Source organism: Sciurus carolinensis, chromosome 1 (assembly GCF_902686445.1).
Source record: "Sciurus carolinensis chromosome 1, mSciCar1.2, whole genome shotgun sequence".
Classification (NCBI taxonomy): domain Eukaryota; kingdom Metazoa; phylum Chordata; class Mammalia; order Rodentia; family Sciuridae; genus Sciurus; species Sciurus carolinensis.
The window spans coordinates 35,716,382-35,728,356 of record NC_062213.1 but is presented as its reverse complement, the minus strand read 5'-3'; the positions used below and the strand labels follow the sequence as shown (position 1 = coordinate 35,728,356).

The following is an 11,975-nucleotide window of genomic DNA, read 5'->3' as shown; positions in this document are numbered from 1 at the left end:
ACTTCCCTACATGATGGTGCACACTTGTAATCCCAGCTAGGAGACTGAGGCAGGAGGATTGCAAATTCAAGACTAGCCCAGGCAATTTAGGCAATTTAGAACCTGTCTCAAAACGAAATAAAAAGGGATGGGGATATAGCTGAGTGGTACAGTCCTTGCCTAGAGGAAGACCCTGTGTTCAGTTCCTAGTACTTCAAAACAAACAAGCAAACAGAAGATTAGTAAGTCACACCTCTTCCCTAACATGAGTGCTAAGCTCTTGGTAAAGCTGGGAAGGAATACCCTTCTCCAAATTCAAGACTTTCCACATTTCCATGTTTTGCAGATTTCAAAACTCTTACTTCTGGTTAGTCTGTGATGCCCTTGCTCCAGGTACTGAAATGTGACATCCATTTTCTGCAGCAGGATGGTTTACCTGGCAATCGCCTCCGTTTAAGTCATTTTCCATTTGTCAAAGAGCTTCCACAAGTTCATTTTTTTCATATACATTTCTGTCTACCTCATACAGGGGTCCTACGAATTAGACGTAAATGAATGTAAAGGATTTGACACTATCCCGGTTTAGTCTTCAGAAAACATGAACTATCATTCCAAATATTATATTCTCTACATATCGAAGGAACAGAGACTCTGAAAGATAGGTAATTTATTTGGGATGATGTGTGGCAGAGCTGGAACTAAAAACTAGCTTGACTTTTAAAGCAATACAACTTTCTATTACAGTTTTGCATCAATGAAAGCCTAGGATCTGCCAGGGTTCGAAATCCCACTGCCATCTGCACTTAATGCTGGTAACCAGATCCCTGAATTAATTGCTTTTTTTTAAAAGGGCAGTTATTCTGGAAGTTATCCGTTACGGAACTCGGGTCACTAGGGCAAGTGACATTGCAGAGCACCTCGGCTCCATTTAAGGGTTCCTGGAATGCCAAAGTGGGTTCCAAAGGGAGCTGAATTTTAAGAATCGCCATAAGCTTAAAAAAATTTTTTTTTAAAATCCTAGGATGAAGCCCTCCGGGCCGAGGGCGAGCTACCGCGCAGCCCTGTGCTTCAGCTACCGTACCCGACGGCAAGCTGCGGGCCTTCCCGGCGCTCGGCCGGACCCCGCGCCCCGACGGACTGTTCTCCCGGGCCGGGCCGGGCCGGGCGGGGCGAGCGGCCGAACCAGGCCCGGCGGGCGCCGTGCGGGCGGGGCCGGGCGGAGGGCCAGTCCCCCGCCGCCGCCGCCGCGAGCCCGGACCTGCCCGCCCGACCTGGCGGCGCAGTCTCGCGGGATCGCTCAGCTCTCGCTCCCCGTGCGGCCCCGGAGGCAGCTCGAGACCCGGACACTCCCCGGTGCCGTCCGAGGTTGCGGGGGGGACGGCGACGGGGAGGGAGAGTGGCCTTGCAGCGCCGTCCGAGGTGAGGCTCCCGGGCCCCGACCGGGCGGATGGCCGCGGAGGCAGGTCTTGGGCCAGCGGAGCGGGCCTGCGGGGGTGCGGGGCGGGCTGGGGGCCTGGACGGTGCGGGGCGGGCTCCGGCGCGCTCGGGATGGAGCCGCAGGTGCTGGGGAGGCGGCGGCGCAGCCAAAGTTTCCTCGCAAGTGAGAGCCAACTCCTGAAATGCGATGCCGGGCCGCCGAGCAGGCCGGGGACGCTGCTGCCGCGCTCCGGGCCTGGGACAGGTGTCCGGGAGTGGGGGCGCTGGAAGACTGCCCCGGGCTGGGTTGGGGGCTGTGGTTTGCGGGGAAATGTCATCTCTAGGGAACTGATGATTGAAGGTTTGTGCTGTAGGAAACACGGGGTAAAGGGGTGAGGTGGAGAAAAAAGGGAACTCTGGCCATTAGGAGTCAATTAAAAGGGATTAACAGAATCACAGAAATCATGCTTCGGAACCCACAGGACCGCCATCGCAATCTGTCGGCCGGGACAGATTCGCTCCTGTTCCCATTTCGACGACATCATTACGCCCTCTTCACACACACCCGCCCCCATTCCATGAAAACTGGTTTCGCCCCTCCACAGGAAGAATCCTAGAAGTCTCCCTCTAGTTGGCCTTTTGAAAAAACAGGAAAAGTATATCCCCAGAAGACTTGCCACAGAAGCTGGCTTTTTAGAGTCTTTAAAGGTTTAACAACTCCTTAGGTTTTAAGGAATTTCCCTGGATCTGTTTTCTTGTGTGTAATAATATTACCAAAAAGGACCCTTGGATTTTATGGTTGTATTAGTGCCTTTTAACGTGGTCCTAACTTACACCAGCATTCCTTTTTTCTCCAACTCATTCTCTGCCCCGCTTAAACCCATGTTCCATACAACATAAACCTTCAATCATCAGTTCCCTAGGGATGAGATTTCCTCAGCAAATGATATATTATATGCCAAAGCAGATTAAAGAGTATCTTGCTAGGATGGAATTTTCCGTCGTTTTCCCAATGTTACCTAGAACAAAAATCTTAACTCTGCACTTTGACTTGCATTTGATTTTATGACAAATGTTTTTATGATAACACTCTCTGGGTTGTTTTTACAGCAATTGACCCAGAACTCGTTTCCAGGAAAACGGGTTCCTTCAAATTGGCGAAATAATGAAATGAGGAATTTGAACATTTTATCTTTAGATGGGAACCTTCTGATGATGGTGAAAAGCAATTAATCCAAGCCATGTGGTAAAATCAGGAATTCGAAGAAAATGGAACTGTACCCATTTTTGTTAATGTGTGTTTTTCTGCCCCTCATAAGGGGGCATAGTCTCTTCACCTGTGAACCAATTACCGTTCCCAGATGCATGAAAATGGCCTACAACATGACATTTTTCCCTAATTTGATGGGTCATTATGACCAGAGTATTGCTGCTGTGGAAATGGAGGTGAGTGGTTCATCATGACTTTGTTGAAAAATGGTTTATGCTTTGGTCTAAAATAAACTTTTATTTTTAAACGCATCAAAGAATTTTACAAGTTTTGTACAAATCATATTTTGAAAAATCCTTTTGAAAATTCAGTCCCCCTGCTGACATATTTTGTGTACAGTTGGAGCCTTCTTTAGTAATTTGCTTAAGATAAGGTTTATTTTATCATGAAGTTTGGTTCTGAATGACTTTCGAAATATCTTGCACCTGGAAAATATTTTGCTTTTTGCAATTCAGTACAATAGCTGCTCTAGAAATATGAATTCTGTATTTTCCAATTCACTGAATATATAATCTATATTGCCTGGACTGAAAGTGAAGAAACTTACATGTTTTATTAAGTAGTTTTAATGTTTACTCAGCTTAGTTTTTCCAAAGCAAATAAATTATTGGAATATGTTGGGGGCTGCAGACAGTGTTTTACTAAAAACTAGTTTTTTAAAAGTGACTAGTTTTTAAATACAGTACTTAAGTATTCTTTATAAAATACTTGTTAAATGAAACCACAAATCAGGTGAGGAGCAGTGACACTAAAGATTGCCTTAGGTGCCTCAGTTACTTGCCTCTGGTTTAGAGATATGCAAATTGCTAGGGAGGCGTGGGAAGAAACAGCTACCTGTAGAGACAGGAACCTACCCTCCCATACAGATCTGTTAGGTTGATAAGTCTCATGAAAGAAAGAACAAATGTGCTATTTTCATAGTCTTTTTTTCCCGTAAAAAAAAAATAAATGGTCTGAGGGTGGTAAAGATTTTTTCCCCCTCAGATTGTTTCTAAGAGATGAAATCCCTTCAGATCTAATTTAGGTACTATTTTTTTAAAAACTGACCAGGTTTGATTATGCAACTTTGAAGTTCTTCCATTGTTCAGTTGAACAGTTGTCTAACTACTTCACTGTAGACTAATGTCTAAAAAAGGAAAGCTTTTAAAGTAGATACCATTTTAAAAGATACTACAGATTATTTTATCAGCATCTTTCAGTGGTTTTTCAATCCAATGCGAGATGTCCTTTTAGACACTGAACAAATGGTGCAGCAAGATTTTCATTGATTTATCAGAACCTTTTTGATAGTTTAATTTGATTAAAATAAAGTATGCAGTGGGAATACCATCAAGCAATGATTCCATCATCCACATTTCCTCTTATGATAATACATATAACTCATGTTTCAGTAGTGTTTTTAAAGTATTTTATCTTAATCTGGTTCTTTCCGGTGTAGTAGCTACATACATTTTGAATGCTAACAGTGATTTTATAAGCTCTTAACATTTAGACTTGAGTTCCTTATCTGGAATACCATTGTAAAGATAGGGGAGAGATGTATCCCTGCTATTAAAAAAGGCCTATAATTGTAAGACAGTGACAACTATTTTTGTTCCACTCCTATCTTTATAAAAAAAAAAAAAAAAAAAAAAAAGATTTCTTTTCTGACTTAAAAACGAGAAGTTTTGTTTGTTTGTTTTTTGGTTTTTATTTACCTAACTTCTTTCCCAGGTAGTTTTGTGTCTAGACATTATCAAGAAGGCTTTTTGGTCTTACCTTCTTTATTTGATTACTGATATTACCAATCTCTTCATTATATAAACTTTCTCATAGGCTTCACTAATCAACATTTTCTATGAATCACATTTCAGTAGGCTTAAGGATACAAAAGAAGAAAGCTATCAAACAGCATTCATAACAGCATTCACCTGAGTCTCCAAAAGGAGAAGGGAACGTGAACAGGCAAAAATAATATCAACCTGGGTCAAAGTTTTAATCTCTCTATAATTTTTTGGTCTGTAGTGTTGTGCTTTTCCTACTGTCCCATTTCTGTTTGTTCTTAGCCAGGAGCATTCTTTCCTACTTCCTATATTGAATGCCAAAATCCTACCATTTGAGACTTGTAAATAAACCAAAAGGTCATGCAGAACTTCTTAAACTTTCTTGCCATTAAACCCTTCTCAAGGGTTAATGTTTTAAAATTTAAATAAATAAGATGGGTAGGATTATAAAAGAAGCCAATTATATTGAAATGTACTTCTATTTGGGGCTAAAGTTAAGAACCCCTGAACCCTACATTATTCAGCCCAGAGAAATTGTGATTTGTCCAAGGTTTGAGCACTGCGATCTGACTCTGACACAGTTTTCTCTGTCAGCATAATCCATAATGTTATCTTTCACCTTTTTTTAAAATACCTTTAATTTTGTTGAATAAGCAAGATATATTTCCAAAGATTCAGAATATAATGTGTAAATTTCAGTCTTTTCAACTTTTTTGCAGACTCCATTTAGATAAAAATGAGGTGATTTTTTTTCCAGCTTTGCCTTTTTTTTTTTAATCCCTTTCATCAGGATCTTAACTACAAAGTCTTATGAGATAAAAAATAAAACCCCTAACCTTCATTCTGTCTTTTCTAGTGGTGCCAAAGTGATTTTATTAAAATGCAAATGCATACAGTCCACCTTGAGGTTAAAATTCTTTACCATATGCCTAAAGTCAGGAAAATAAAGACCTGCTTCTAGAGTGTTTCCAAACTTGTCTTGTGGGACCCTGCTTTCCTGTCTTTTTCCCATACTGCATACTCTGATTCAGCCAGCCTGACCCATTTGTGGAACTCAGATTCATATCACTCTTATCTCTGTACCTTCGCACATTTTTGTGTCTTCTGATAAGCCCTCTACCTGCCCTTCTTTCTCCACCTAGGTTTCTTTGTCTCAGTTAAAGCAATGACTCTTTTTAGTGAGGCCTTCTTTCCCCTTTCTCCCAAGCATTAATGAGCCCATTCTATACTCTTATGACACTTAATATTTATAACAGTTCATGTACTTTACATGTTGTATTGCAGTTATTTATGAGTCTTTAGATGGTGAACTTGTTGAAGGAGGGATGGTCTTTATTCATCTTTATTCTTTTTTTTTTTTTTTTTTTTTTTTTTTTTTTGTGGTGCTGGGGATCGAACCCAGGGCCTTGTGCTTGCAAGGCAAGCACTCTACCAACTGAGCTATATCCTCAGCCCTCATCTTTATTCTTAATGCCTAGTGCAATGTCTCTGTGCATGCTAGATGCTCAATAAAAGCTAAATAAAGAAAAAGGTGGTGTTTTCTGTCCCAGTAAGTCAATGAGAGAGCATTTTTCTTCCAGTTCTTACCTTCCACCTCTATCCTCTATCTACCTCTACAGTGTTCAAGTGAGAGACATTCTAATATTTTTAGGTGGTTTACATAGCATCCATTTTTGTTCTGCTGAACCTAGCTCTAATGAAATTTATCAGTTGATATTCTCTATTTTCTTTCCTATATTAGCTCTACATATATTTGTTAGGATTTGTTTAAAGAATTTGATTTTTAATCATTTATTTTATACAAACTAAAGGAATTCATCTTTTGAGTGGACCATTGGATTATAAACTGTGTCAGGTATGTTTCAAACATTATGCTTGAGTACTTAAATTAATACTCCAGTCAAGTACTAGATTATGATTGTGAGTACTTTAGCTTTTATTAAGAATATCTTTTATAGCTTCTGTAAAAAATAGATTGGGTTTTACACTTTCAACCCAACTGCCTTTGGTTCCTGCTGGTCCCTGTTAAATTTCCACTGAATTAATGATAGGGCGAGGTTCTGAAGAATTGCCTGTTGGTTATGACAATGAATTGTACTTTCTTAGCCAAGAATTCCATATAAGTCAAGAGATCCACCTCTTTCTTCTTTTAACCCTCAGTTTCCATTTTGTGACAACTAGCCTGTTTTGTAGAGTTTAGGCATTTATGGTCATTAATCTGTGATTTTATGAGATACTTTAGAGCTGTAGTTTTCGAAGTTTAGTTCATAGACCAGTGACTGTGAGCTTGTTAGAAATGCAAGTTTGTGGATTCCATCTCGACCTACTAATTCATGATATTTCAAAATAGAGCCTAGGAAACTGTGTTTTAACAAGCTGTCCAGGTGTTTTGAATGTTAAAGTTCAAGACCCATTGGTTTAAGAATAGGGATCGCACCAAAAAACCAAAGGCCGAATGATTTCTCTGAAAGTGGAGGATGATTCCTAAGGGGGAAGAGGCAAGGGGTGGGGGAGGCAAGAATGGAGGAAGGATGGATTGTGTAGAGGAAAATGAGGGGTGGGGAGGGGGAAAGGAAAGATAATAAAAAGAGACAGGCATCGTTACTCTATGTACATATATGATACACAAAATTCATGTATAGAGAAATGAAAGTTGTACTCCATTTGTGCACAATGAATCAAAATTAAAAAAAAAAAAAAAGAATAGGGATTGCAAACTTTTTTCTGTAAAGGGCCAAATACTTCTGACTTTGGAGTTCATATGGTCTCTGTCACAGCTATTCATCTCTATAACTATAGCAGAAAAGCTGTCATAGACAGTATATGAACAAAGGAGTGCTATGTTTTGGTAACACTTTACTGTATTACAAAAATAGGGGGACCATATTTGACTGAGCCTCATAGTACTTGAAAATGTTTTAAGGATACCATATCATGTAATAAATGAACATTATTGTGCATTGTTATCAATATGTCACCTGAATTTTATGTCATTTACTTTCTATATGCATTTGTTGAAGTCAGGCTTATCACAAGCCAGAAGAGTCTGAGATAATCACAAATCTTAAGTTTTGTTTCAGAGATTACTTGAAATAAGGGACTTCAGTTTTTCTTTATTATCTGAAACTAAAATCATTTGTATTACAAAGAGTTAATTTACAATTCTGAATAGTAACTTGGCTTTGTAATGAAAAGGATGTTGTACATTCTAAGGCTCCCAAGTGGAAAAACAAATGGCTGCTGGTTTTCCATTGTGTTCCTTTTGTTTCATATCTAGGGCATTGTTTCTCAAATTGTGAGGTTTGACTCCCCTGAGAGACTGATTTCATCATAAAAAGCTGAGACCAATCTAGGGAAAATGGAAACAGGAATATTGTATTTTTCCTTTGAATTGCCTTCATGGAGGTCCAGGCAAAAGCAAAGTCATGTATTGTGTTTGGAACATCATGTGGCCATTCCACTTTTAAATAGTCTAAAGAGAAATAAACCCCCCCACACCCCTGCCCCCCCCAAAGGCTTTTCTTTCCACCTGTTAATATGTACTATGAAATGTCTCTATTCAATTAAAAATAAAAGGATGGAGAAAAACTGGATCAACAGACTTCTAAGAAAAAACCTATTATCCAGTGGCTTTTAGGCATTTTTATTTTTCTGCTTTTAGAAGAATGCAGGGACCCCATCCTGCTCTCACCTATCACCTTTCCTCCTTGTTCTCTACCCTGTGTCCAAATACATAAGGGGAAAAAATGTTCAGTGTGATTAACCTGATTTTCAGGGAATATGATCTAAAAAATGACTGTAACTACTGTAAAAGTCAGATATTAATCATATAAAATGAAATGACACTGAAAGTGTTCCAAGTCAGTATTATAATAACTGTCATGGTGTTTTAAATGTAGAACTGCAAGCTTACCTTCCTTTGTTGCAAACGTAGGGAAAGCACCCTGCCTGCTTTCTTTGAATCTATAGAATAAGGGTAGACCTGTATTGAACAGAAAGGGTAATTAATATTTCTCCTGGAAGGTTCTGCTGATAGGCACAGAGTTCCTATTCCTCTCCTTGGTGTGTTCCATGGTCTAGGTGGTTATTGTTGTGCCCTCAGGAGAGCTTGGTCACAAAGGTACATGGTCCTGTCAGATCGTGGGAAGACCGTTGTGTTCTTATCATATCCTCTCCTTCAGAGTGTGACATGTAGGTAATGAGACTTTATTATTCTAGTTTGTATATTTGTCATGTGTTCATTAACATTTGTTGATTGTGTACCTGAGTGCATAGCTTTAATGTGTACCTGAATGTATAGTTTCCACAGAATTATAGCTTTTCAAGTTATTAGTTCTAAACTAAAACATTGACCATTAAATAGATTGTTTTGTAGTACCAATCAGTTAATAAGTATATTTGTCTGATTTCTAAAAGAAAGGTCTTTGGGAGAAATAATTTAAAATATTTAATGTTCCCTGCCAAGAAATATTTTTTTTAAAAAATAAGTTTTCCATTATGGAAATATTGTAAATTCCTGCCTTTTATTCTTTTCAGGCTTGAATTTTTTTTAAAAAGAAGCTGACTTGCCTGAAATTCATCACATTCCTGAAAACATGCAAGAGTTTACACCACTCTTTCATGCAGTAGCCCATTGATTTTTCTCAAAGAATTTACACCACACTTTTGTAACCACTTGCTCTGTGAAGTGTAACTGAAAATATTTCAGGACCCTTTAGACTTCAGTGAGTCTGTGTCTTGCTGAGGTTCATCACTTTTTTTTGTTTGTTTGTTTGTTTAATCGCTTTTTTTAAGATTGCTTGACTTGCTTTCCATTTTTATCACCATCACTAAAGTCAGCTTTCTTTTTGAAACCTTTGTAAAACAAGTATAAGGCTTTTATCATTTCATGGGATTTAGTGGTTATGAAGACCAGGGGTAGAAAGCATAAATCCTGAGCTGAGAATCAGATACTTTGAAGTCACATGGCTTTCATAAGGTGCCTTACTTCCATGTACTGATGGGATTCTGATTTATGCTTCAATTGACAAGTATATGTCCTGTATCTCAGTACTAGTGGAGGCAAGACACAGCCAAGATGCTGCTATGGGACCACTCTGCTTAGACTCCATTTTATATAATTTTGAAATTATCAAACACATTTCTTTTTTCATTCTCTCTCAGTTAGAATCCTATCCTAGTTTTTCTCTTTGGGATATTATTGTTGCCAACCCCAGGACCATGGTATGGTTTCTCCCATTAACATTAGCATGGGGAGCTCAATGGTCCTTTCCCTATATACCAGACCAGCTGGTGTCCGTTTGTTCAAGTATTTGAATGCCTAAATCAATAACTACCTGGGGCACCATTCAGGTACTCGCCATACTATAATGGACCAAACAGACCTCTGTGCCCTCATGGAATTTACACTCTGGTGGAGGAAATATGTAAGACAATCTGTTTTTATTATAACACTTTTAGCTCTATTTTTTAGCAGAGACCTAGTAGATTACTTTTTTAGCCCATATTATTCATTTCCAGAAAACACTTTTAGACCTATTTTAGTATTATTTTGCTCTGGTTATTCCTTTATTTATATACCTCTTTAAGTCCTTTAATTCTTTAAAAAAAAAAAAAGCCTCCTTTCCTTGTATTTTGAATAATTTTCTTCTTTTTCTGCATCCTTTCCACCTGAGATAGGGTTAAACAGAAAAATAATTGATTAGAGATGATAAATTTAATTGATTAAAAAAGAAAGAAGGAAAAAGAATTGATTAGAAGATTAATGGGCAGCTCATAGGCTCAATGGACGGGCTGGAATTCAAGCTCACCCTTAGGAAACAAGCTGTAACTAAGACTCTGATGCAGGAACAATTTACTTGGGGACATTATAAAAAGGGAATTTCAGTGAGGCCAAGTCTTGAATGGAAGGGATCCAGAGTCTTAACCTGAAATTAGATAGGTGGATGATCCTCTTTTTATGGTGCTTGAGAGCTTAATGTTGGCTGCTGTTCTGCTTCTGACAACTTGACTGCTCCTAAATAGCCAGATCAGCCTGAGGGAGAAGTTGTCATGCTATTAAATTGGGGTACCCCTTCCTGCTACCTTTTCCCTCTTGTTACAAAGCCTAATAAATCCTGGAGTAACTAGAGAAAAGTCTGACTGACCTCCACAGAGTAGATTATTTTGCCTTCTTGTTTAAGTGCTTCCTCCACATGGAGGGGTTTTGGTTTACATTCATATGCAACAAAAATATTTTTAAATTATAGGCTTATTTGAAGAAGTGCATTCACATACTGCTTTTCCAGACTCCTAATCACCAGTTCTTCAGCTTTGCTTTACAAAGTCCCTATCTGGTTGTACTATAAGATATATCTCTTGAATCAATGTGACTTCTTATTTCAGACCACGTTTCTAGCAACAATACAGAATAGACATAATAATTGAAATTCAGCCCACTAGGACCACCTTTAAGTTGAGTTTGGCTGAGCCACCTTGTGTAAACCAGGCTATAATTGTTCCTTTTCAGTCATTTGGTCAGAAGAAACTATAGATGTTTTAAGAAAAAGATGGTAATATGGCAGAAGTAGGCATTTTGAGAATGCTCATGCAACTTTAGCATGAGCTAAGATCTGCTTAGCCTCTTGCAAATGGAATACTATTGGATACACCTGGCATTTTGAGTAGGTGAGGTCGATAATACCTAGTTCATGAGAGGTAGCTTGAGTTATCTCCAGATATTCCATTGTTGTGTTCTGTTTCTGTCAGAAACTAGTAGCAGAACCAAGGTGAGAAGACCCTTTTGCTTATGTAGGGTTAATCTCATTTGCCTTTGTAGCATACTGTGGCATTTAGAGTATGTGTCTATGGCTTTATCAACTTTATGTCTTCAGTGTGGTGAACCATTATTTCATGTGAAATGATCTCTGACAGTGAAATGGAGGCACAGAGCTGAAGAACAGATGTTACCCTAAGGCAGTGCCTCTCAAATTTTGAAATGCATCAGCATCAGCTGAAGTAATTGTTACAAAACAGATCTTTGGCCCTACCCTCAGTTTTCCTAAATCAGTAGATCTGAGATGGGATGGAGAAATACTGATGCGGTTGATTGAGGACCACTCTTTGATAATGCTTCTTAGGGCAAGTTGGCCAAGGTATAACACTATCCTTGCTGGTAAAAAGCAAATTACTTTCACAGAAGAGAGTACTGACTACATTAGAAGTGCATACAAGGTGGAGGGTTGTACTGATTTGCCTATGGTAGAGAAACCATATCTGGAAAAGCACCTTAACCATTTGATTATGATTGCTTCAGACAGTTTGTAACAACATATCCAGTTGCACTGGAATGTTAAAATGGGCAGGTGAATACATTTTTGATGGTGTCACTATCACGGAAAACCTGCTTGGTCTACAGTATTGCTTTTGATTTTCTGTCGTGGTAGGTAGGGAGGGAGGGAGACCTCTAATGGTTTTTGTTTGACCCTTCCTACCATAGTGACATCCAGAAAACCAATATGGAGATTGTGTTTTTGCTAAATACAGCTTTTAAGGTATACATGTGAGAC

General features: G+C 38.9%; 1 protein-coding gene across 1 annotated transcript in view; it reads left to right on the top strand.

Moving 5' to 3' along the window:
* The first annotated feature begins 1,233 nt into the window (after positions 1-1,233).
* The window catches only part of Fzd6 (frizzled class receptor 6), a 30,210-nt gene continuing 19,468 nt past the window's right edge, over positions 1,234-11,975 (top strand). Inside the window, 2 exon segments of the mRNA XM_047521800.1 lie at positions 1,234-1,398; positions 2,506-2,841. Of these exon segments, the coding sequence (XP_047377756.1) occupies positions 2,665-2,841 (177 nt within the window). The 5' untranslated portion in view covers positions 1,234-1,398; positions 2,506-2,664.